The sequence below is a fragment of the Micropterus dolomieu genome, linkage group LG19 (assembly GCF_021292245.1).
Source record: "Micropterus dolomieu isolate WLL.071019.BEF.003 ecotype Adirondacks linkage group LG19, ASM2129224v1, whole genome shotgun sequence".
NCBI classification, from domain to species: Eukaryota; Metazoa; Chordata; class Actinopteri; order Centrarchiformes; family Centrarchidae; genus Micropterus; species Micropterus dolomieu.
This window is the reverse complement of record NC_060168.1, coordinates 27,256,723-27,284,647: the sequence shown is the minus strand read 5'-3', so window position 1 is coordinate 27,284,647 and position 27,925 is coordinate 27,256,723. Positions and strand designations below refer to the sequence as shown.

The 27,925-nt window shown below is 39.6% G+C and overlaps 1 protein-coding gene across 11 annotated transcripts in view; it reads right to left on the bottom strand.

Annotated features, from left to right (window-relative positions):
- The window catches only part of rapgef2b (Rap guanine nucleotide exchange factor 2b), a 107,872-nt gene that overhangs the window by 45,023 nt on the left and 34,924 nt on the right, over positions 1-27,925 (bottom strand). For 8 of the 11 annotated variants that reach the window (XM_046030116.1, XM_046030117.1, XM_046030124.1 and 5 more), the window contains exons 4-7: positions 23,059-23,142; positions 11,217-11,292; positions 7,954-8,121; positions 658-675 (exon numbers count right to left, since the gene is read on the bottom strand). In XM_046030116.1, coding sequence (XP_045886072.1) covers positions 658-675; positions 7,954-8,121; positions 11,217-11,292; positions 23,059-23,142 — 346 coding nt within the window. The remainder of the gene's footprint in view (positions 1-657; positions 676-7,953; positions 8,122-11,216; positions 11,293-23,058; positions 23,143-27,925) is intronic. The other 3 variants (XM_046030120.1, XM_046030123.1, XM_046030127.1) reach the window with 1 other exon arrangement.

Below are 27,925 nucleotides of genomic sequence, written 5' to 3'. Positions count from 1 at the left end.
TGTGTTATATTTGGATAAATGTCAAACACTTAGCACATTAACATCTCCATTAGCATAGCATCTCAACAGCAAGGCAAGACCCAACAGAACCACACCTACATAGCAGGGATAATATTAATCTATAGAGCCTAAAGACAGTCAATGCCATTATCGAGCACATCATCAGAGAGGGACAGTGTTTGTGATACCATGCACCTAAATGAGCTCTATTGTTGCCATTATCTCAGTTTACAGGCCCACAAGCTCTACCAGAGTGATGTTTATCACTTCTCTGTCATCACCCGGCAACTCGATGGGGTCCATTCTGAACCAAGCATGCTAATTTTTCCGATCAAAAACAGGATAATAATGGAAACAGAATACGGAGCATTTTTATCAGGGCTGTTTTATAAGAATTCAATTCATGTTGCTGTAGATGTTGTGGTAATACAATTGCAGGCTTCCTTCTTTCCTTTTATCAGCCTCCATGCCAGCAAATGGAAGGTATTTATTAAGGAAGTCTACCACCAGCTACAGATACGACAAATGGGGAACAGACACAGATAAAACCCCCAGCAGAAACATAAACACAGACAGCTAGAAAATGCAGGAGAGCAGAACACACACACACTCACATATAGTAAACACAACAGACAACACTGTTAATACATACGGTACCTGAGGTTTATTGCATTCCTGGGAGCCAGGTTAAAGGAGACAGCCATGAAAAGAAGCAGAGGAGATGAAAGTTATCAAACTTGCCACTTGCCAGTTGAGGATGTGAGTGAAAGCTGCAGTGACAGGTTAAAATGTAGCGTTCTGGATCAAACAGAGAAAGTATTTCCATGTTAGAAAGAGACTGAAAGTAGCTGCATGCAACTGCTTCTGCATCTTTAAAAAACACGAGTCCTAAAACTTTCTTTTCACCCAGTGAGAATAAAAACTACAACTAGTTTCACTTGCTACATTCATTTCTATGAAAACCAGTGACGTCAATGTTCAAGGTATAGGTTTATTTGTACTGAAAACCAAGATTATATCAACCTCCTGGCAAAATCTTTTTCAGTGTTCTGGGACTTAACAGCTTAATACATTTTCAAGGTGAAAATTCAACTTTCTCAGTGCTCTTAGCCAAGGACAGGTAGGGAACACACAGACACGCACATTATTATTCTGTCGTGCACACACATATTTCCATTCAGCATGCCTGCAGATTACAGAACAGATCGCTTCAACATCTGAACCTCTTCATGCAGGACATTTTCAACCTCCAAAAACACAACAAGACTCTAATTATGAAGTGCTATGTGTAGAGGTTTTAAAAATTACCTTCTTTTCCAAATTAACTTTGAAACCTTTGGTACAATCACCTCAGACGCATGGTGGAGAAAGCTCTGAGCCTCTGTCTCATTCCAGCAGTTATAGTGTTAGCTATTGTCAGACTACACTTCAGTCTGTTGATATGTGATGAACATGAACATTGCTTAATATGCAGAAACTTTCTTATTTTTAGTTATGTGCATAATACATTTAAATGGAATAATTTTAGTGTGCCTGAAACAAATAGTGGTCAATTAGTAGATTATTTATTATTTCATTTTCCACTGTTACCTGACATATTATAGGCCAGATAGAGAAATAGAAAAAATAATGATTAATTCATTATTAAAAGACAATAATCGTTAGTTGCAGCCCAAATTGTGGTCTGTATAGGTCTTCTTCACTTTTTGCCTGTTTATACATGAACAAAATCACCACATTTTTTTGCTACATATAGCAAGATAATACTGTGCACTTTACTTGCTTATGCTAACACTAGCTTCACAAGCAGGATGAGCTACCTCAATAAAAAAATCTATTACTGAAGAAGTAGTTCAGTAAATACACTTATTTTCTCATGTCTAAATATTAAGCTGGAAGACTGGAAACGGGGGGAAACTGTTTGCCTGGCCTTGTACAACCCTAAATTGTTGCGTTTACACTGTAATTTTAGAAGGGATTAACCGAGTTATAACATGTAAATTAGTGAGCTTTATACATGCTAGTAGGCAGATACTGCTGCCTTTGGGCACCCTAGGCTAGCTATTTCCCCATCTTTCAAGTATTTATACTAAGCTAACCAAACCAGCTGCTGGCTCTAGCTTTTTATTGAACAGATATGAGAGTAGACAAGTGAAGCTGTGCTATAAGCAAACCACATTCATTTCCACCCTGTGGCACAGGATGAAAGATTTATTTCAGAAGCCTGTGTGGGGCCAATCTTTGCATTCATGTATTGCAATTATACTGGTGTAAAGGCATCGTGTACATGCACTAAACATTTTGTACTCAAGAGTTCTCAAACATACATAAGGAAGTGATGAGGTAATCTGCCTTATCTGCAACAACTTCCCTTCCATATATGTCTTAAAAGTAGTCAGTATGAGTGAGCAATGTCACTGTCAAGGACACTCCAACAGAGCACATGATTGCTGATGGACAATTTGACTATTGCAGGGACTAAACCTGTGACCTTCTGATTACAGGGCGGCCTTGCTAACCACCAGGCCGCCCGGGTGGAGGAAAAGAGTAAAAGGAGTATTGATTGTCTGCCTCCTGCTGCTTGTATAATTATAGAACAGCTGTTTGGGGCCTTGGATGCCCTACTGGCCACAGAGTAAACCCAGAGGAGGAATATTACTCATCTGCTCAGAGAGTTTGGGGTGTCTGAGGGGGGTGTGCAAAAGTTTAAAAGTAAGCAGAGGAGAGGAGAAACAGAGGACAAAAGGTATTGGAGATATTGAAAATGATCATACTTTGTTGTGGATAAAATTAAGAGTGTAAAGTTCAGTAAACATGAGGCTTTAACGGCAGCCGAATCATGTGTGTGCGTGTGAATGTATGACAGGTTAACAGCACAAATGGCTGTTGATATTAGAGGAAGAGATAGAGTGTGTGAGATAAAGTGCAAAATGAGAGAGATTATGAGACGGAGATAGTGTGTGTGTGTGCACAACAGAGAGGCTGATGCTAGAAATAACTGGTGTCCATTCTGAATAAGGCACCCGAGTGTTAACTGTTCCGAACAGGAGACATGTGTTGAATCCTAAACACTGTCATCTATGGAAGCAGAAATGTATTTTTATATATCTATCTTAATCCTCTGACATTTAAATTCTTGGATCTTTGCCTCTAATGATGGCAAATTACAAATTTAAACTCAAACCACAGCTGTGTTCCTTTTCAGGCATTTTAGATGAGAGCATCAGCTCTATTTCAAAAGTAAAATGTGTCACAATATTTCCCATAATGAGCTAATTATAAATGGAACAAGAGCATAACATCCTGGAGATAAAACTTAGCTCATAGTAATCAGAGATAAAGCTAAAAAAAATAGAAGAGGCCTATCTTACATCATACCTTAATTTATGTTTAGTAGTAGATGTGGTCTTTGAGTCTGACAATAAATTTGACCAGCACATAAGAAGTGAAGCCAAAACTGCCATCTTTCGCCAGAAATATTGCAAAGGTTAGTCTGTTCCTCTGAAACACTAATGCTTGCTCACACACAAAAAGCCTGCATTATTGTAATGAACAAGTATCTGAGCCTCAAAAAAGACAGTGCTAACAACCGCTAGTCCTGACATCCCTTCTGAACCTGAAAGTGGCTAACATGAACACAATGTCACACTTAATAATAATATAGTGAAAACAAAATGGAAATTCATTTGTACTCTTATCCATCTTAAAGACTACAACAAAAGCTCAAGTTGAAGCATTTATTAGTTCTTCGGGCTCTGAATCAGCCTTACAAGGGACCAATGACTTATGGGTACATGAGGAAGATCCCATAAAATCCTAAAGAATACTATTCAATGTTAATTCTCTTTCGCATAAGTCCTCCAAGTGATAGTAATTGTCCAGACAGATCCAAAGGAAGCCATTCATTTGCATGAATATTGGTCTAAGGCGAGACTGTTTAATTGCATGTTCATGAAATAATTTGCATTATGTTTGAACCCTGAGAGCCAAACAATCTTCACTTCATACAGATAATAGGTCTGCTTCAGATGGTGGTGGAGAGTGGAAGCCGGGGGGTAGCTTTGTGTGTGTGTGTGTGTGTGTGTGTGTGTGTGTGTGTGTCAGCACTCCCAGTGGGAGTTTCACCACTAGGTTAGCATTACATTTATATTTTAGGTATTAAGCTGGCATTCTCCAGAGTAACTTACAAAGGCTGAGCATGTTCACTGTGTTGCTCAGACAACAGCTGTCACAGACACCCTGCCCACTGCAGGGATCAAACCTGTGACCAATACGTTACAGAACAATCTCTCTTTAACAATTAAGGCCAAGCATTAGCTATATCAGGACTTACTGCATTACTAAGAACGATGGCTGGTATAAATATCTCAACTGAAATAACCTAATCATTAAATAGCAAATATTTTTTTTATCTCTTTTGCCTTTCTGGTAGCAATAACTTGAGAGCATTTTTTTAATGAATGTCTTCAAATGCAGCATCGTTAAAGTGAAGTGAAGTGGTGAAAAGTAACTCAGTACATTTGCTTAAGTGTTGTAACTTAGTATAATTTTGAGGTACTTGTGCACCCCAGTAGCTCACCTCTTAAAGCACATAACACTTAATAGTCCATACCGCAGAGGCCCGGGTTCAAGTCCAGCCTGGGCCCTTTGCATTGTTACAGAATAAACTAACCAACAGTATAGTTAAAATTAATCTATCATCTACAACAATAAAATGAGTAATAGTAATCAAATATTATAATATATTATACAACTGACAAGAGCCATAATGAGTACCCATACTTTGTATACTTTAAGCAAATTTATGTGATAATAATTTTACTTGTGAAGGAGAATTTTGTAGATTGTGGTATTATTGAATACTATATAGTATACTAAAACCACCATTGTTTATTCTTTAGACTATCAAAGGTATCAGGATTGTCCTTTCTATAACATGAATTAAGGTAGAATACTGCTTAAAAAACCACAGCTGAAACAATTGGTTGATTAATCAATCAACAGAAATTAAACAACAATTTTGATAAACGATTAATAGTTTAAGTCACTTGTCAAGCAAAAATGCTAATGAATCACTGGTTCCTGCTTCTCAAATGATGCGTCTTTTCTCTGTAAACTGAATATCTTTAAGTTTAATGTAAGTGGCATTTTTCACTATCTTATGTCATTTTATAGATTAAACAATCAAAAAACAGAGTAATCAACAAAATTAAGCTTAAGTAAATAAAACAGATTTGTTTACAGTTTTTCTCACATTGGAAGACTGTTGAAACCTTCAGATCAAAATCTTCTGATATTCTTGTACCTAGTCTTTCATAGGAGTGACTAAGCTGAATAAAAACCTTGCCTGTCGGAGAAATTTCCTCTCTTCAATCCCAAGTTTCTCGTCGGTGTATTTCTCACCTCCTAAATATGCCTCAGGGAAGGAGGGAGGAAAATCTGAACGGTGCCTGGCATTCTAAATGCTGCAGATTAGCTTGCTATGTCAGATTAGCATCCGCCCAGATACAGCTTCTCTGACGCTCTGCTCCCCTCCACCTCTCTGTCAGCAGCAGCAGCAGCAGCGGCGGCACTGCGCTCTTGCTAAGTTAGCTCCCTTCCCTACTGTACTTCTAAGTGCACTCGAGCACAGCCCATTTGGGACTGCTGGTTGCCATGGCACCAGCTCCATCCTTCCCACAGGAATGGTACTAGAGCGAGGGGAGTTGAGTGTGTGACGGGAGATGTCAGGCCATGAGAAAGTTCAGTGCAGTCTTTTGAAACTAAAACACAGCAAGTCTAAATTTAGGAAACAGGGTGGGGCTGGAGGGAGGCAGGAGGAACATGACGTCTGCCGCAATTTAAGCGTGATTGTTTCATAGTGTTTCAAGGAGTACTGGGTACACTGACAGAACCCCCAAGGGAGCGTCAGGAATGAAAGGAATGCAGTGAAATTGTGGAAACAGGAAAAACTGTGTGTAACAACTGCATGCTGGGTATTTGCATCATTAGTGTGAACATGCTTTGCTTCCTATTCCCAGGGAAAGAAAGCACAGAGGGGAGAAAGCTGGTTCAACAAAATGGGCAACTAACTCTTCCTCTGGAGTCGAATCTGGCACTGCGATTGGATGAGGCTTTCCTCTGTCGGAGCCCCAAACCACATTTCTGCTTTCATTTTTCATAGTCAGCGTGATCTAAACTATCCTCCATAATACAGATTTTGTTGATTTGTCCAGCCTCTAACATGCTGAAACAGTATTTAATTGGAAGAAGTACTGTTTAAGCACTGTATAAAATGAACATTTAGTACTGGTGTATTATTTGAAAAAAAAAGTCTATCAACAGCAGCCCTACTGTTGAGTCTGTAAATGAAAGTTTGTAAGAATGGAACAGCTGTAAGACCCGTGTAACTAGGCACCATCTGACCCCGAGAGCGATTTTTCCCCCTAACTCTCTCTTCCTGTTCTATTTTCTCTCTCTCCACAGAACTTATGTAAAAAAAAAAAAAATAAAATTTAATCACAATATAGTCATATTATGTACTGCAAAAAAGCATGTACATTTTAAACCAATCAAGTAAATCAATTAGTTTCACAGATTTCCTTCATGTAAATGAATTCATTGTGCTATAATGACAAAACTTCACATTTTCCAGGTTAACCTCTGAAACAGGTGAACAAGTGTTTCATTAAATGTTTGACAGTCAACTTGTTGGGTGCATGTTGTGTGCTCTGCATTAAAACCATACTGGTACTGAGATGCATCAGGAGACAGGGTGCTGTACAGTGTTTTAAAACAGTGGTTTCCAACCTTGCTTGTGACCCCTTCATGTAAACTTTAAACCATGCCTGCTTGTGACCCCTCGTCACAGGTCAAGATTTGTGAACAGTACAATTTAGGCTAAGTGAGTTTCCATAATTCAAGGCAAGAGAATGTAAAGCTGTACACTACTTCACAAGACAGAGGCAAATATTAGCAAAAAGTCCCAAAAAACTGAAAGAATTTTAAATAATGGAGTTTAGTTTTTTTTAATTATTATTATTTTCTAAAACAAAAATCGTCATGCAACTCCCTAGATTCATCTCAGCCCAGTCCCCAGGTCGGGAACCACCTCTTTAAAAAACAAAAGACTACTTCCTTTCTCTTGATTCAATGATCATCAAACAGAAGCATGCATTTGAGAACAGTTTCATTCTCCATGGCACACTTCAACTGTAGATCCAAGGACCTATATGACCGTATGAAAAGGTGACAAATAATTTGCTTTGGAATATGCTGACATGCCAATCATTTTCGTAACTGCAGAGACAACTTAAGGCAAGTGTTAAAGTAATGCATTAGTGAGGAGTGTGTTAAGCTGCAAATGCTGGGTGAAAAAGTGATAAAAACATGAAATAAAACTCACAATAGAAGAGTATTCTGACAACCACCAGAAGCATAAAGAGACAGACTTTCGACGAGGCAGGTATAGCGCAGAGAATCTACAAGATACTCAAAGAACTACAAAACATTTATTAAAGAGAGGGTTGATCAACACACTAAAGCCAGCAGAAGCTACAAACATTGCACACAAATGTAGGAACTCTATTCTAGCAAGGACGGGTAAAACAACAATCAAAAACTACAGGAAGGAAAGCTCAGTGCAAAGATTAGGAAAACGGGTTCAAAGTGCACCCGGTGGGAACAGGAGTGCCCTTCCCTAGGACACAAGACATCAAAACACATCAACCTACAACCGAGTGTCAGCTAAGGCCATCAAACAGACAGAAACAGAAATCACAAAGTTGGTTTAACAGGGAACATAATTTTCAGCAACAATCTGAAGCAAGACAGCACAACAGGTTCTGAAGAAGAAGCACGATACACAAGCAGAGCACAACACGGCAACAGAGCGACACTGAAGCCGCCTTTGGGCGCACAGCGATCCACCGCAGCGAGGGTAAACACAAAACTGTAGCTGAGGGTGCAACTCACCGTGTGGTATCCCCGGGCTATGGGTGGCTTTCCGGTGGGGTACGGATCCACTGTGTCGATGATTGTCTGCCTCTCCCCTTTCTGGTTGATCTTCCGAAAGCGCCGACGGGACTGTCTGTGCGAGGCTTGTCGCTGAAAGTATTCCTCATTTTCATCCATATAGTCCACCTAGAAATGACAGGGAGGGAGGGAGACATAGAGAAGGGGGAGTGACTGTCTTCATCTTTATTCACACCCTCCCCCAATACCCCCTCCAAAAACCACACACACACTCATCCCAAACACCCCACCCTCCAATACTCCAGCTCCGATTCCTCCACCTACTCCTCCTCCTCCTCCCTGCCTCCCGCCCCTATCATTGCGTAAAAATAGAAGTGCGTGTGGGCTGCACGATGCACACCTACGTCAAAGGGTGCTCACAACACAAAAAGAGAGACAGAGAGAGAAAGAAACCCAGGGCTGATACAGGAATTTGGAGTGAGGAAGGGAGATAGAGAGCGATGGTGAATAACTTGATTGACAGACAGTGATGAACAGAGATGGAGTCTGAGGGAGTGAAAGAAAAAGCAGATGAAATAGTCTCAACTCTCTGTCTGTCTGTCTCTTATTAACCACAATGAAATTACACGTTAAAACAAGATAAAAATCCATGTTTCCATTTTTAATGAAATGGAAGAAGGGAAAAAAAAAATTCCAAGTGGAAACTGGCACAGGATGTCTCTTCAACATAGCAAGCAGTGAAGTCATGTCGACCAGTTTTCTGATGTATTTTTGGTTAAATGCTACTTAAATGGGAGCAATCTGTTGACTGGCGGCTTTGGGTCAAGTTGGAATGACATATTTATATTTCATTTTTCTTCTTCTTTTTTACTTTGGACCCATTCCTCCTCCCCTCTCACTTGCTACTTTCACTGCGGCTTCACATTTCACAGCGCTCAGCCTTTGGGATTACACCACTAAAATCTCTCTCTGCCGTACCAAGTGCTGCCATGACAACGACAGGGGAGCTGTGTGTGAGTGAGAGCATAAGTGTGTCTAATTGCAAATCTCTGAGAAGTGTGTATGTGTGTGTACAGTACGGACACGTGAGCAGCTTATTTTTTCTTTTTCTTTTGACATATTGGTCTCTTTGCTCATGTTTGTTACTACAGGTCTGCATGTGTGCATCTTTCTGTGTGTTGCTCAAACTTGTAGCAGAGGGGGTTTGCCATGTGTATCTATATTCCAGCAGCACAAAACCCTCCTCAATAATTATAGGGTGGGCTGGCACCTATTTTAGCAAAAAGGGTAAGGCCAGAAAGTGTCTGCAGCGAGCAGAGCAGAGGGTGTTATTACTGAGGGACTTGTGTGGAGCTGATACAGGCTCAGTTAACAGATGCCCCCCCATCTATGATGCACATTCACTAAGACACAGCAATTATAGCATGTGAAAGGGAGATCATAGAGATGTCCTGTGACTGCAGCAGCACCAATCAGTTATTATATGTTGAGAAGATGTGGGTAATGTTTAATGCCTTCCTTTAAAAAAAAAAAGAGGTGGAGAGTGAGCATGTAGGTGTGATTTTAAGGTGGCAGTATCCTATCCTAGAAACCAAATTAACCCTTAGCGGTGGACAAATGGTTAGTCAGCAATCAAAATGGTGTGACGTATTGGCTTTATTTGCACAGTTTTTCTGGCCAAAGTACTCAAACTATTTGCACAGCTATGTTCACTGCCCCTCAACACACTGTTGCATGCAACTGCTCAACAAAATATTGTTATTCATGCATGTCCTGTCGCCTGTGCGTTCACAATTTAATATTTTCTTTGACAGAAATACCGTCCTCTTTCAACCTGAATTTCAGAATTCAATAGACTATAAAAACTAAATTTTTCCGTATTATCTTATACTGTATACCTGTGAGGGTTCATCACAATCATTCAGTTGATACAAAGTTGTCTTAAGGTTAAGTTCAAGATGTCTCCCTGCTCAGTAGAAGGGGTTCTTGAATACTAACTGTTTATTACAAGTATTTATCCCTAGAGCTGAAACAATATACAGTGGACAGTGTGTCACAAAGTTTATAAAGTTTTCCCTAACTCAGATTTTGTAAGGGAGTCTGGGGCGAAATTGCAACCACCTAAATTACTCGTGCAGGTTTTGCTCTGGAGAGCACCGATCTGATCTCAATGAGGATAACAAGAACACGTTAAAAATACCAGGTGTAAACACAAACAATTCTGGATACAGATCAAATTTTAATACCAAATGGCTTGGTCGGGCAAACAGGCTTAAAGAAACTATTTTCTGACATTTTATAGCCATGAACGAATTAGTGAAGAACATAAAATAACTATCAATAGATCAATTGATAGTTGCAGCTTTATTTATCCCTGTGATTTGTTTATGATGAAGTGCATGTAACTCTATAGGTGGATATGAGATTAAAGAGAGTAATTGCAGTACTCATCTCCATGAAAAGTTATAACTGAAGAAAGATTTTGAACAAGAATGACAAAACATACTTAAAACAAAATTCCTGCCCAGTTTAGATTCAACTGATCTACAGGACTCATCTGATCTACAGATGACTGCTTCTACATCATGCTTCTGTGCTGCTCTGAGGTGGGAATGATTTGTTCTAAAGAACTTCTATTGTGAGCCAACATTTGATCGACCGTGAAACTTTGTCAGAGTTTCTACCAGCCTTGGACTTGAAAAACCCCACAGATGCTGGATTTCAGCAAAGACACAGTGGCATACAGCTGTGCCAACACTGTGATAAAATGTCAATAGGAGGCATTTACACAAATTAGTACAAAACACCACAGGACCAACTTTCAATGATGTTATTGCAAATTATAGCTGTTGTAGGTAATGTAGGTATGGCCTGAATAAGGGATCGTTACATCAGTGATGAAAGGTGAATGCAGTTTGCACTTGTTACGATATAAAAGAGTTTGACAGCATAAGCGGTAACTGAAGTGTGCTATGATTTATATGAAGGCAGGTTTACAAAAATACGAGTTAGGTGTTTGGATCTGAAGTGGTAGAAAATTATCATTTGGGTGGTAAAATGTGAGAAAGTTCTCTCACACTGCTCATGTATCGTATTATTTCCCTTTATCTGTGGTTGAATAAGAGGAAAAGCTTTGTCGAAATAAAAATTCCCAATCTATTTTGTGCATCTTTAGAGGTGTGTTTGAGGTTGAGTGCGTACGTGTATGTGTGAGGTAATGCCTTTGACACTTGCGTGCTAAAAGTCTGAAAAATGGGACTCACCACAATCATCTCTGAGGGTTCCAGGACGATGCACTCACATCCACGTCGCAGGCTGCCTGCTGATCGCTTCCCAAAACTATAGAGAAAAAGAAATAAATTGATAAAATGATTAACTTAGCAAAAGTGGAGCAGTCTAGTATAGGTTGTTCCTCTGTACAATCTGTAAATTGTATATTTCTTTTGAGTTTTGACTCTCGTAGTGAGAAGCAAGAAGCACGGACACATCCCTTAAATGTCCGTGTAAGTCTATAGGTAACTCTCTGCCCATATTTTAAATATGCAGTATGGAATTGAACAGAGCAGCATTTAATGGACAGTTTCTCCATTCAGCTGTTACCACTCCCACCTGAAGGGAAACACCCGCCTCTGGAAAAGTCCACTTTCATGACGTCACAATTTGTACAGTATGCCTCGCTCCGATAATGAGGGGGGGACTGGGGAATATTAAAAGCAGCAGAGACCAAAATGTCTCAAAGAAGGGCAGCAGCCACGGAAATTCTGAGCATGAGGAGATCCAACTTGTGGGTTTGATGAAGAATGCAGCCTTTGTCCCAGCACCAATCCTCAATGTAGAGACACAAGGACCTCCTTGTTTGTTATTTTTAACATCTTTTGATAGAGAATGTGGCCCACATCTTGTTGGTTTGCTGATTGTTTTGTAAGATAAACTCAAGTGACTCTAAAAGAACAGGCCGCTGTCGAGTTTGTGTGCCTGCCTCATGTTGTGCGTAGTTATTTTGCATTATTTAGATTCTTCAGAATACTTGCTGGTATTTTATACCAGCAAGTGGGACATTCCTCTTTAAATTTACATTGAGTCAAGGTGGCTGAAAGCTAAAAACTTGTATTTATTCATAATTTTGAGAGCTTTAGAGAACAGACAATTATAAAAAAAAAAATGTTTTTTTTGAGCAGAAACAATAAATACCTACTTTATCAATGGCTGGTGGACAGAAAATTAATCTTTAACAATGTTAATAATCGATTGATTGGTGGAGTAATTATTTTAAGAGAAAAAGGGTTAGATTCACTGTATCAATCTTTTAAAAAGTGAATATTTTATGGTTTTCTTCTTCTTCTACGGTAGTAAACCTTTGGGTTTTGGACTGTTGGTCGACATTAAACAACTGAGCTTTAATTAGATTATTTTCATATAAAATAGTTGATTGACAAACTTAACTATGTAGCTGAAACAAAGTGAGTAACTCCAGGTGTAGACAGTTCTCCTCAGAGTACACAGTGGAGTCACCAGTGAGTAGTGATTAGTGGCAACCTGCACTGAGGCTGTGGAGGTGGCAGCTTTCATCAATCACACCAACAGGTGCGGACCTCAGGCATAGCTTGGCCTAAATGCTTTGGAGCCCTGGGCTTGTGGCTACATGTTAGTACAGCTTGGTCAGGTTGGAAAATAAATACCAGCAAACTGCAGAGAGCTAGGGCTACTCTCTCTACCTGCTGCCACTCTGCCAAAGAGCAAATTATGATTTTTTTGGGGTGCCTTAATTTTCTAAAAGTCAATTTGCTTGCTTAGCTTTTCTCTTTCTGCCTCTTTTCACACACCAGCCTTTGTTGGTTTTTGTGTTTTTTCCACTTTTGTCAGCCGTTCTGTTGTTTTCTGCCACTTCTGCAATTTTACTTGACTCATTTGTCAACTTTCTGATGCCTCTTGAACAACAGTTTGTCAGTTAACTCCACATGATGCACAGTTAACTACTGCTGAGAAGCATACACTGAAATCAAAGACAACACTGAGTGACTGGTTGAACCAAAATAAGCTGAGTGAATAAAGGCAGTGAGGGGGTTAATGCTGATGGTTGCTGTTTGCTTTGCCTGAGCCTCAGTTTAATGCGTTTTAACTCTGCTTGTATTCCCGACATACACAAGCCTGAATTCCACCACAGGGCCAAACAGAGCTACAGCATGAAAAGCTTACACAGTATTTTCGTACACATTCTTACAAGAAGACAAACACTGTAATTCTTTTGCAACTTATTTCTAGCAAAGATGATTTGTTAGCTGGGCAGCAGCTTCAGAGAAACGAACGAATGCTTTTGATCTAGTTTTACAGACATTTGGAGTCGGTACCAGCTCTGATCCTGTTGAGCCTACCTTGGCTGGCTCTACTGTGGAAAAGGGAGTAGTGATTCCACCCATTGCGCATCACAAAACACGTTAGGCCACCAAATGCAAACACCAAAGTGACATGTTCAATCATGTTCCTCCATTACATTCCTAACATTAGTAATCCTATCCTCCATTTTGCAGGAGGCAAATGCCACTGGCAATGCGAGATATTAAAGAGGGGATTATGGAAGTGGGGAGTGCGGGCGTGGGAGGGTTTTTTTTAACACAAAGTGTCTTGTTTGGAGATTAAAGCCTCCACTGCTGTATGACTAGTCCTGAGCAAATATAAAGTACAAGATCTGCTTTGTAGGTCAATGTATATTAGACAACAAATGTAATATGTGTAAAACAAACATTTCTTTCTCCTAGTGAATGTTTTGTTCCATTAGGGTGCGGGCATCTCTGCAGCAATCAACACTGTCACACAGCAAAGTTTGACCGTGCAAATATTATAAGCTTTTATTAGCTCTACAAATGATGCCGAAGTACTGTATCTGCACAATCTACTTGCTATAAATAATTCAGCACCAAGGAATCCAGGTCTACAAGATGATGTAAGGTTTGTGCTTTCCTTCCCGAGAACTACAGCATGTGTTGGCCGACAAACTCACAAAACCAGATAAGAGGATAAAAAAGATAACAAAGGTGCCAGATGCTTTAACAGGTATGGAACCCATTTTTAAACAGAGCAAAGCACAAAGCAAAGATAATTGGTGTCATGTTTTCTACACCAAAATGCTGTGCGACTTCACTTTATTGTCCCTTCAAGGGGAATTCACCCTGTAGAAGACATTAGCAATAGAGAACAGACAACATAACATGCATTGCATAAATACATTAACAGCTTAATGCCACATTCATGTCATATTGGAGTTAACATAATTACCCGTTTCTGATTTGTAAACATCAATGTGAACATCTAAGTTGTAATTATGACCAGGAAACTCATTTTTCTGAAAACTCAATATTGACACTTTAAAATATGGAAGTGCCTAAAATCCAAACAAACATAGCTGCCTCATGTCAGTCAAAGTCTGTTTGACATTGTCAATTCAGAGTATTTTATAACCCTCCCACGGACAACTCTACAATCATACAACTGCGCTATTGTCTGGTTAATTTAATTTAAATAATCATACAGGTTATTGCAAATCAAGTTCAACTTCAAGTATTTTAATGTTAACTGGCAAATTAGTACCAAGATGAAAACAGGTTGTTAAAAGGTCTTCCACTGTTCCTATTTGTTGCCATCAGGCACTTTGTATGAGCTGGTTTCAGACGGGCAGGCCAGTATCTCAATTTCAAATTGAACCCTGAAGCTTTTTATCAGTTGACTGACTGACATCTCCCCTGCCACAGCGGCCTCGCATCCGCCCCCCCACCCCCATTATACAACAAGCCTGGGCGTCTGGAATGTCATTCCACATGCATCGGCAGCCTTTCACTCTGCGAGCCTGGCAGCCCACCGCCAAAGTCTCAGATCCATTCTGCCGTCTGACTGAACCAATGCAACCCCTAATCTACACTCCTGGTCTGAGCTGGAGGAGGGTGGAAGGATGGGGGGTTCCTCACTCCGTTAAGCCGTTTAACTGAGTAAGTGGGGAGAGGGTACATCAGCTTTTTTAACCCACCAGACCCTTAAGAAGGACAAAGATTAAACTCCCCAGTTATGCAAGACTTTAGACCCAGCACAGAAGGAGGGAAAGGGAGGTCAGAGGAAGGAGAGGATGTGAGTCTCAGGAGTGATTATCCATGGCTGTTAAGTCAATTATAATCTCTATAAACAGATATGAATGAAGAATCTGTAGGTAAGATTTTGGTATCAGAAAAAATCTGGTTCGTGTTTGCTGTCCGAGTAGTGTTGACCAATCAAGTTTGAGTGGGGTTTGGGTGCACGCAGGTAAAAAAAATCCATGTGGAAAGCAAAAGCGGAGCAACGCATTGGCTGAAGTGCAATCTTAGAACCCACTGTCTACCTTTTGACGCTGATTTAGCTTTTTACCAATCTCAGAGAGTAGCTTTATAAAAATGTTTCTGCTTTCAAATCGCAAATCAGTCTATTAACAATGACCAGCGCACAGAAAAGGAAGCCTTGGCCCAGACAGCCATTATCCAGATATCCGCTGGCTACACCGGAAGCCCAGAAATATTGGCCATTGCCCCCAGAGGCTAAATCGTTATCAGATGATAGCCGATGACTTCCGAGACTGAGTCAATGAATCCAGACTTGTTCACCAACATCCTCTCAGAGCTGCACTGAACCCGCCAACCACTTCTCACCTGGCAAACATAAACAGAATTCTTTGGAGTAACAGCGTGACCACACAACGCACATACCCCCAAACCTTTGCCCCGCCACTTCTGAAATAGAAGCTGAAGCCAATGCCAAGAATGTGCGATTGACTCGTGACTTTTGCTTCCCGAAATACAACTTCACTGACATTGTAATGGCAGAGAGAAAGAGAAAAGGGCACTGAAGTAGAGAGTTTAGAGAGAGATTGAATAGGCTAGCCGCTGCACAATGTATAAAACTTTTCCAAGACATATCAATCAATCATAGCTGCATCTATCATCCATTTTTAACATATTCTCTCCACAGCAGGATCTTTGTTTTGGTTTCAAAGTTTCCAAAAGTCTTCTCTAACCCACCAGACATGAAGAACACACACCCCCTTTTACTGGCAGCACACACTGCACACTGACAAATCCAAAATAACATCAAAGTCATGTTTCACATTCCAGACTTGAAGGTTTTACTGCAACCAGCTCCTGACTCAGAGGGGAGTTAGATTTTAAATTACAGCCAAAAACACAGGAGTCTCTAGGCAGAGTGTTTTTTGAGCCATATACAGGAGTTAAGTGCTGCTCTAGTCTGGACACTCACCCCAGACACTGCTCCCAGAGTGACACTACCACCTGATAAGATAAGAGGATCTCTCCTTCTAAAATATCCTCCGGTCGTTAGTCCACAGTCAGTCCGATGAACATGTTCCAAGTCCTGACACTTTGGCGTGACTGCAGCATATCGTCCTTTGCACACTCTAGTACTGCTGTCTGAGATTTGTGTGTGAGAATGGGAGTGTGTGGCTTTGAAAGTGTGTGGATCAGCCTCTGCCCAAATGGCTCTGCCCCCTTTCTCTCTCTCTCTCTCTCTCTCTCTCTCTCTCTCTCTCTCTCTCTCCATCACTGTGTAATGTGGTGCATTGACCACAGCCAGCATTCCAGCGTACGACTCACTTCCTGTTACAAATGAGTGAGAGGGTGGAGTCTGTGTCTGTGTTATGGAGGGGAGGGGAGGTGTGGGCAGGTGTGGGCAGCTTATGTCTTCCCATTTTGGTAAACGTTACTCATGCACTTTCATAATAAAAAAATTAAATAAAATCAAGACATCTTTTATCATGAATTCTGCAGAAATAAATAGAGTTGGACAGGTTTGACTGAAATTTCTAGTTATATGCAGAATCTATAATTTATAAAGTTAATCCTTGTAAGTAATAATTTTACTGAACTCATTAAATTAAGATGTGGACTGATTTATTACCCTGGTACCAGTGCACATTTGAATCACTGTCACAAAAAGAGAAACTTGTTTTTTTTTTTTGTTTTTTTTAAATGCTTTGCTCTAAAAGGAGGAAAACAATTCTCGTTGCTTGCACAATCTGTTTTGACATGACTGTAAACACATTTCAACATCCCTAGGGTCACAAATCTCACTACTCAAGTGACCGCATACATTTTCAAACTAGGTAGCAAAAACATGACATTTGCAGTTAAAATAAGTGTTGTTTTAATCCAAGTGAGGAGTAAAAATCACCTTTCAAGCTTATTACTGTCTTGTGAGCCTCCACAGAACATTCAGAGCAATACCGGAAAGAGATGAGTAAGATCTGTATTTGCGCAATTAGAGAATAAATGATTACTGGATCAGTATGTCATCAACAGTCACAGATACGTCTGCCTGGGCTGCTGCTGGCTTTCAAGAAATGAGCTGTACTGACCTTTTCTCCCAGCAGTTCATACTAACAACAGCAATGACGTATATTTCCACTAACTGGCTGCTTATATTGAATGGATTCAGTTAAGAGTTGTGGTTAGCTTATATATGGCTGATGCAGGATGGAGGAGAGGTTAAAAAAGTATATGAAAGTTAGGAGCTCCACACAGTGGCATATTCTTGAAACTATATCAAAACCTCTCTCAACATGTTCATTACACAGCATTTGAAAATGGAGATCCACACACATAAATGTTGCTGTTTGGGTGAAAAGTGCTACTAAGACAGCTATTTCTTTTACACGCTTTGCCAAATTTAAAGTGTTAAAGTGTATATATTTTAGGTGCTCTGTCCATTGCACAACAACAGAGTTACGCAACTTATTTTAGAAATAAATTTTCTAAATAACTCTATATTTGAAACTTTTCTCAAGGTAATTTCAAACCCCCACCACCAACAATTCTTGGTCAAATTTTATTGTATTTGAAATCCAGAAAATCATACTTAATTTACATAAACATGACAATTAATGCCAAGATTAGACTACACATTATCAGCCTGAAAATGGACTGACCGACAGACGTCAAGTGCAACAATTGCTTGTTTTTAATCCCATTTAGTGTTATAGTGCAACCACCTACAAAAATACTAGCGAGTCCATTTTTTTGCAAACATGTTCAATGACAGAACAATAAAAGCACAGCGTGCTCTTTCAACTTTACACATTGAAGCAAAAGAACAATGTTTTATTTCATATCAGTGAACCTGAAACCCTCAAGTCAGGAGCATACCAAATGTTTTCTACTTACGGCTACTATGTCACTCACTGCACACGTGTTTGTATACTACACACCCACCCTTTTTGTTTTTCTATCAAATGGGAAGGCAAAAGAAACCAAAAAGTGCAAAATGATTCCAGATTCAGATTTAGTTGACTTGAGTCCAGAATGGGCACCAAAACAGGAGCCAAGCGGGCAGTGGAACCAGGCTCAGCAGCTTCCCAGTGATCACGGACAGACCGGGACCAAACACAGTCTCTGAGACAGACGGAGGCCAGTCTGACGATAGGAAATACAGTACCGAGTTAATTTACAGCAGCTTTGGCCAGGACTCTGATGCTGGGAGCAGCGAAGACACGGTGGGGTTCAGACAGGGACAGGAGATGCATCAAGCGAGAGGGTGGTCAGGCATCAGAGAAGCAGCGACAGAGTAAAGAGCCAGAATATTTTTACATCTTACTCTATCAATTGAGGGTTTATTTCAACCAAACCGGAGTTGGTGATTGTTGGAACAGTGTAAAGAACAATTTTGGTCTGAGCTATATTATCAGACTATTACTTCTCGATGCGCAAGTAGTAGAACACCGGACAGGCCATGGCTAGCTGGTTAGCATGCAAACTTCCACAGATATGCAACACAACACATAGACATCTTTGACATAACGTCAGAACTGTTAATTCACATTCTGTTGATAATGTTTTAAACTAAAAGTCTGGCCATTTCTTACACATTGTATCTTTAAACATTTGTTGTTGGTGCTGTTCGGTATGTCATGAAAGATGGCAACTATGATTGCCTCTGCCATGCTTCTCACGGCAAAAATTAATCACTCTATGATCTAATCTAACAAAAATCATTTTCATGTAGCATGACCTTGGCGTAACTAGGATTTACAGATTTCCTTTGATTATACGCTGTATACAGCATGTGTTTCTACAGGTTTTAAACCTGTGTTACCTATTTAGCAAGATTTATTTATTTGGGTTGTATTGTATTTCACACTGGCCTCTGGGTTAAAGAAGGCACAGAGCTCCAGCTTCTTCACTTAAGAACTGAGTTATTCCTCTTCCCCTGGATCACATCTCTCTACAGCGACCAGTGAGGGGAGGGGAAAAGAGAGAGAGAAGCACTGAGAGAATGATGGAAGCGTATCAGGTTTTCAGTCTTGCTGCCAGTGTAGATAGGAACTGCCATTTCTGGGCAGGGCCTGTCTGAAACCCAATTCCACCACATCTTTAAAAGCTTCAGGAAGTCCCGCTGGACTTCATTCAGTTCCTCGTGTCACAACCAATTCCTCCTCCGAGCCATTTTGCCCTTACCATTTCTCCTTTTTTTTCCCTCCTTGTCAGTATAGCCATTTAAAAAAAAAATTTATGACAGAAAAAAATCCAAGTATGAAGGACGGAAATGAAATGACAAAACCCACAACAAGGGTTTATGCTTTAGGAGGCATCTAATGCAGAAAAGCTTGAACACATAAACAAGCATTCAATATTTAAACATGTCACTTATGATAACATGGACACACCTGTTGTAGCAGGAAGCATGACAGTTAAGCATCCTACTGTGATGTCATAAGGCTTCAAGTTAAAGTGACAGTCTCATACCACTCTGACAATAAATACTTACTCTGGCACCGGTACTAAAGTCCTTTTTGAATTGAAAATGTACACTCCTTCAAGTGATGAGTAAGTTTCAATGCGTTTCATTTTGAATGTTTCATTTTAAAAACATCTTGTCAGTGGGGAAATAGGTTTTAATACGGCACCCATATACCATGGGCAGCAGAAGAGGCGAAGAATAATAGGGTGCTAACAATAGAATTGGTCAGTTCTCAATAAATAGAATGTCTGCATCTTATATATTCAAATTAATTATATCTACAACAACCAATTACAACACGCCAGATGTTCAACCAACCAATCAGCACAAGAGGTTTGATACGTTAATTGGTAAAATGTATCTTTATACAGGTAAATGAGTTTGTGATTATATTGTGATGTGGACCATCACAATATCACCTCACACTTTTGCTTCTGACAGAGGACAGTCGATATTTAAACGATTGACACAAAGAGGTCGCTTGTCAAGAAAATGTCAAAATTTCAACAAACAGCCAATGCTGTAATTTTTTTCTTACGTACACAATTCTAATGGGCTATTGACTGCATGTCTACAGTAAACGCAGAGGTCCTGTTGTTTCTTTGCCATTAGTGTCAGTTTGCACTTTGTTGATCTAGCTGTTGTTATGCTCTTTAACATGCATCAATGACAAATTATTATTATATTGTGACTTAAGTGATTCTGCCTGAGAGTGCTTAATGTGCAGTTTGTGCATCAATTTAGTACATTTGGCAGAAACAATACAATATTGTGAAATGCAGTTGGCATCACTACAAACAAAGTGAGCTAATTACCAACCTTATACAGCGCCATGAAGCAGAGTGGATCCCTACACAGGCTTTCTTGCAACATATGCTTAGTAAACATTTTCAGAGCCCTCTGACTGCAGTCGGGCATTAAGTTTAATCTGCCAATACCTGCAAATCCCCCTCCGGCATCCCACACACACACTCTTTCACCTTGTCAAAACTGAAAAAGGTTATATTTAAGAAGGGAGCAGCTTTTTTGGCATATTTCCGATCGAGTATTCCACTTTAAATGCCTCCCACGTTTATGTGAATCCAGAGAATGACCACAGCCGACCCCCGCAGTACTGCTGGGACAGCTCTGCTCCACGGGCTAAAGTGTTGGCCCAGAGCTCTGAGTGGCTGTAGGTGTGTGTTATGCAAGCCTAATGGATGAAAAGATCATTGTTTCCAAGACGCCCACAGAGATGGTACATGCAACAGATCCATTTGTGAAATCACAGCTTTTTAACATTTAGGTCTTGGCTTCAGAGATGGTGATCACTGCTGTGAGCTGATGGCTGAGAGCTGGAGAGGGGGACATGAATCTTAAGTCCTCTGAAGGTGTTGCAGATACTAAAGGCTCTGGTGACATACTCACTCGCTGCCATTCTTATTTCTTCAAATACACTCACATATTTGGTTTTGGGTACACCCTACCTAAACAGATAAAGTGGATGGAATTGTATGTAAATCATAAAAAGTGACTTCAAACACTTTTTTTTAACTAAGATAAGAGGAGTGACAACAAAATAAGAATTGTTGCCGACACTACAATTAAAGTAGCTGTTCCTAAATGGCATAGTTTAAGTTAAGTTGGTGTAATATTGTTGCACTAAAATATGAACATTATAAATTCCTTGGTAACTTTACCGGGCTATACAGTCATCTTTTTAAGCATTTTTAAGCATAAACATTTAATAAATGCTTTTTTAAACACACTATAATGTAGCTGTATGAAACCAGAAACCTGTATTTGCCAGCAATTATAACTTATCCTATGACAACATATTTTATATTGTTCTGCTTTATTATATTATCATTCATTTTCTGTTTATACATCAGACCCCACTTATGAGCTCAAACAGGTGGACACATATGTCTACATCAGAGGTCACCAACTGGTGGACCATGGTCCAGATCCGGACCCAGCCGCTGTCCTCTCCGGACCCCCGATTTATTATTGAGAATTACTACCTCGTGACGAAGCGTTTCTCGTTTTAACCAGCACACAGCTTTTGTAGCATTTACTTTACTGGTTTAGCGGCACAGGAAACTCACAGCCCAATTGCATGTTCCAATCGTCTCATGTGATGCTGATAAGCATTGCGGGTCGAGTCTGCGAGTGAGATACACCAGAGATGTTTTGGAAACACCCAGGCAGAGAGGAGACAAAAGAGAAAAGAGATTTCACACGGATTTTAATCAAGAATGTACAGATTCTTACATGTACATTCTTCCCACGGGCAGTTCAAAACCAGAATCTCTCATATATCTCCAATCCTAGCCAGAGCTCACGTTTCTCACTGAACAAGAGAAAGTAGGGAGTGGTATATAAGAGGGAATGAAAGAAAAGAGGAGGTATTAAAGCTGTTCATTTGTTAAGATGTGTTGAGTGTTTATTATAAAATTGGTTGAGACTACACTTACTTAAATTAGTTCATTTGCAAAGTACTTTCATTTAAGATCTAGTGACGGACGGACTATTGTGTAAGGTACCAAGAATGAGGACTGAAGCAGGAAAGGAGTCTGTCTTACCATGGCCCTTCGTCCTGGAATGAACTTCAGTCTAGGCTTAAGATTGGCACGCTAATTTCCTTGCTGACGGGCATATGCACTTGTTTTTAATTAATGGTAGGTAGATCTCTACATTTAGTCCTTATTTCGTTTGTTTATTTATTTTAAACTCATTGCATTTTTGTCTATGTAAATATTTTGTAAACTTTGTGTAAATCTGTACTGTATTTTAATTTACGTAATGTATTGTTTTTTTAGCTCATGGTTGAAAAATTGTGTTTTATTTGTGCTATACAGGACTCCCTTGTAAAAGAGACTGTGTCTCAATGGGACATTTCCTGTTTAAATAAAGGCTTATATATAAATTTAGAATTTATTATTACAGTAGTTATTATTTATTTTCTCTCCAGTTTGATGTGAATACTGACAATAAATGTTGTTGAAATATTATGTGACTTGATAGACAGTTGGTAATTAAAAACATATGTTGATACGACTATACTATATATAACGCTTAACCTGAAGTGTTGGAACATATTTCTATGGGAGTAAATGTGTTCTGATGTAGAATTTGAACGTGGTTTAACAGGAAGTTTAGTGTCTGTTAATAAGAGAGGAAACAAACTTTTTTGAGAAAGTACAAATTAAAACTGTCTCTCTCTTGCCAGTCCAGGATTAGCTTTTTATCTCTCTTTGTGACTGTTCTAAATAGACTTTGAAGGCAGGAAGCTGCTCACATATTAGTGCCAAGATCAAGCTTTCAAACGGTGCCATGAATCAAAATGGCTGATGATCCTACCTGCTTCTGGGCAGGAACATGGACTCCTTGATGAAGACAGAGCCAGACAACAGGATGTACCAGCAGCTTCCAATGTCGTCAGGGCTGGTAGACAGAAGAGAGAGACAATTAGCACAAATACCACAGACTACAATGGGGATGGCCAAAATATGATGACTCTGAACAGTGAAAAGAACAAGGAATTGTGTAAAATTGCCAAGACATAGGCCCATTTAAGATTTCACATAATTCTGAAATTTGTCGCTTTTATTTCTGTACTGGTACAGGATAATAAGTTAGCCATGATGTGACAACATAATACTGTTACGGACTACATCTTCTTAATTTTCATGTTACTAAATTATCAACTTCTCATCAATAATTTTTTTTGAAATTGCTATACTGTATATTAGAAACAAACTCCTCATAAGGATAGGCCTTGCTAAAGAACAACACACAAGAAAAATAAGCCTATATGAAAATGTCCTCTCCTTTCATTGCTGAAAGAATTAATTGATTAATCGTTTAGTAAATTGCCAGAAAGTCGATTAAAGCCCAAAAGACACTGGTTAAGGCCTCTCAAATGTGAATATACCTGCTGGCATTCTTGTTCCCTGGTCGTCAGACAAAACAAGAAATAAAAAAGGCATGAACTGATGATCTACTAATCTAGAAAATCATCAACATATTAAACAATAAAACTGTCCATCTGTGTGTGAATGAGAAAATGAACATTTGCTGGAGCCGTACTCTTTTAAATATTGATATGTTTGCTTTTTATTTACTTGATCCACATGGTGATATACTGCTGCTGCGATTTAATGCATCAGCAATCTGAGTCCCTGTGCCAAAAACAGATTACTGCTTTTTAGAAATAACAAAAAGTGAAAAGGAGAGTGAGCATGAACATGAAAAAGAAAAAAGGGCGAACTATGAATGAACTGAGGAATCATCTCTCATCCACCCACACCCATGGCCCTGCTGATACACTTAGACGAGGAAGTGGGCATCACAGATGAAGTAAACTCAGGCTGACCTCTGGATGATGCAGCAGACTGAAATTCTTATAACATGACTGGTAAACAAACATATAAGCTTTAACCACACTTATGCAGCACTTTTGAAGATTAAATAGAAATTACACATACTTTCAGGTTTCGCCAGATTACGTGGCATTACGAGTGAACCAGAGGCCTTAACATCAAACATCAAAGATTCCACTGCCTGTTTGCCTTCAGATAAACAATATATATGAAATTCAGAAATTAAACTCGGACTGTCAGCGTTAATAAAGCATGCTGTTAATTTTTAAAGGATTAGACAGATTTTAAAAATATATCAGTTTTGTTTCCTTGCTCAACTAGCTAATCTCAGAACTTTCATGGCTACCAGAGGGATTGCAGACATATAATCTCACAAGGCTGAGATGCACTGAATCTTCTTGGCTCAGTACATGCAGGATTATCAAAGAGGCCGTGTATGCCTTCCTACCGAGAATGTAAACACATGCTATGGAGACAGATAATGATTAACGCTTGCTTTAATTCATATGCAACCGGCCAGAGGGCTCAAAGGAAAAACATAACATATGCAGTCTTTATGTAGGTCTGTTCAAATATCACAGAGAAACCAAAAACTCTGTAGGGATTCAACAGCTCTACTGTCACATTTTTACCTGGGTTTTGTTAAATATAGGGTTACTTATGATGCTAAATTCATTTTGTCGGGAGTTGAACACAGCACACAAAATCCTACTTGCAGTCCTACATCAAACATGTCACCTTACGGGCTTCTGACAGGAAAGAGGAAGTAAAAATTCCCAGAAGTAAGTATTCTCATGACACTGACACCAATCTTTCTCCACTGCTGGGAATTGCTCATGAACTCTGAAGAGTCTGCAGTGGTGGCCAAAAATAGGCATGTCGGTCAACAAAAACGGCTTTAATTTTGCTCTGATGATTTTTAACTGAAGCAAAAATCACGGTGCCTTTATTGTTTATTTCAGCAGCCTTTCACAGCAGACATTCTAAGAGTTTAAATGTTTCACTTAATGTGAAAATGTCATTTTTGTTTAATTTTGTTGTTATATCTTGTTTGTGTCATCTGTGTAAAAACTAAAGGGTGTGGGTGTTATGGTGGCCTATGTGATGGGTTTCGCTATTTTTTTGCCCCACTTCCTGAAGTCTTCACTGGTCGCCTCGCAACCTCACAGTGACAATAAGACTGCACTTAAGTTTTTGTATGTATGTATATTTGTAACAAGCAAGATGCTAAGCTAACTGGCTGCTGGCTATAGCTTCATATTTACCATACAGAAATGAGAGTAGTATCAACCTTACCATCCAATTCTAGGCAAGAAATTTAATTTCCATAAAATCTTGAACTATCTTTAAAACAGTGGACGAACAGTCACAACATTATTTTTTAAAGTCTAAAACAAATGAAACATTTGCTGCTTTATTATCAGTCTGCATCAGTACAGGTATTACTGTGTACAGCTTCACCTGATGGTGCAAATCTTCTTTTTTATGAATGCACAGCATCAACTTAACTGGAAATTCAAATGGATGTTTCTCTGTGTGAAGCCTCCACCTGTCTGTTAACCATCTGGCACTTAGAAACGCCACCTCATCACAGAAAAATAAGAAAAAAAAAAAGACTAGGGATCAAGATGAAATCCAACCTTACCTGAAGGTAGACTGGTGTTAATAAGGCAGCAGCTTGTGTGATTATCGCTTAACATTTTTGACTGGTCTCTGAGACTTTTTAAATTGAAACCAGAGGGGAAAGAAAATTAAAATCAATGACCAATCAGACATCAGCAAGGTGGGAATGGTTTTTGCTTACAGAAAGGTAAAGGATAGATGCACTTATTATACGCCCGCCCCCACATAGACACATATATTCACACCAGCATCACTGTTCTGACTGAGTTTTTTTCCTAATCACCGAGAACAAAGTCTCATCGCTCCTTCCTCCTCCTCCTCCTCCTCTCTACACTTTCCTTGCCGAACTAATGAGGCTGTAGACAGCACACCCTACTGACACAGTGCAAAATCTCCCTCGCTTCCTCCAACCGCTTCCATTCTCCTTTTCATTTCCCCCCTACTGATCTCCATCCGCCTCCCTCCAGGCTCGCTCCCTTCTTTTATGGTTCTTCCTTGCATTCATTGATGACACGAATAATATGCTCAATTATTAATTGCTGGCATGCAGATGCACCGAGCGATGGGAGCACCTCACATGCCAAGAAAGATGAGGAAGAGAAGATACAACACCAAAAAAGTAGGCGATATGAGACTTATGCGCCGCGACAGCTTGACTGAACTGGGTCAAAAGTAGTGGAAACGATCGTCAAACGCTAAACATCATCCACCAAAACCCCCCGGGAAGCCTTTAACAGTGGGGAATAAGGTTATATGAGTGCCATGGAGGCGGTGGTAGGGGGTAAAAAAATGACGCGGGAATGGTGATTACAGCATCAAGACCTACGTGAAACGAGGATCTACTTTTACGAATTCAAGAATGAAATGCCCATTTTGAAAATGTAAAACTCAATGTCAAAAGATTCACAATTCAATGTCAAGAACACATTCACATAAGATTTTTATTTATTTTTTTAACTTATAACAGAATATAATTATTTGCCTCTTATTCTTGCTAAGAAATCATCCTCAAGTGTTTCTCTTTTGCAAATTGGTGCACAGGGTTTGGACAGGATGGCCAGATAACAGGAGTTTCAACACAAAAAGAGGCGTGTCTGACAAGCACATAGAGTGGCCCAGAATAAACAAGCAACTAAAAATATGACCACTTTAAGTTGTTTTTGTTGTGATGTTTTCACCATGAAACTCTCCAGAGACTCTCAGTGCCACAATGGTGTGGTGACATTATGAAAGAAAGCATTCATACCGCTTATGCAATTGTCCAATTATCCTAAAAACAAATTTCAAAAATCTAAAGCTACAAAAAAGCTGAAGAAAGGGGGTGGGAGAGGACCGAGAGTAAACTGGTTAATGTTCAGGATTTGCACAGTTTGAACAGAATTATTATAATAGAAAAAGAATAGATTTCTGACCAGCAGATTGGGGATTTTCCACAAAACCAACACAGTGACTTTGGGAAGCCGTATACGAGACACTCTGGAACGGTCAATGTTTCACTTCGTCTCTTTTTATAATTTCTTCAATACTTCAATCATTCATTAATTTTGACTTCTCTACTTGCTTGCTATAGCTTAGATTGACTTTCAATTGCAGCAGGAGGTGTACAGGTGTTGCACCTGACTTGGGTTGATGCATGTGTTATTAGTTTATTAATTACCGTAACAATGAATACACTAAAGCCTCATACTAGTTGGTTGTGTTTTTATTTTCCTACTAAACACAAATTTGTGAATATATATCTTTTTACTAAACCACAATTTCTATTTACTCAATTTAGCTGAGCTACTTGACAAACTTTCTACCCCCTGGCAACAGCACAAGTGCCATCTGGGGTATGAGGGCTGTGATGTTCCAGACCACATCCCTCCAGATACAGTCTATTGAATTTCTGCCATTTTTACCAATTTAATATGCCGCCCATTCCAGATACTTGTCAAATGACTAATGTCTCAATACCACCACCGTCCACACTGTACGTACTGGAATGTATAATTATATAAGGCGACTGTTCACCGGGATGTGATGACTTTTTCAGTTCCATCTTCCACCAAGATTTCTCTTCCAACCCTCCCGTGACATTGTTACTGGAGACCAGCAGCTTCATACTGTTACAGGGAACAGGAGCTACACGAGGGGAACAACTTTCCGACAGCTGCACTAGAGCGTTGCTAAGTCTGAACCTCAGCCAGGGGTTATGGATTTGCAAACTGTTCTTCTTTAGT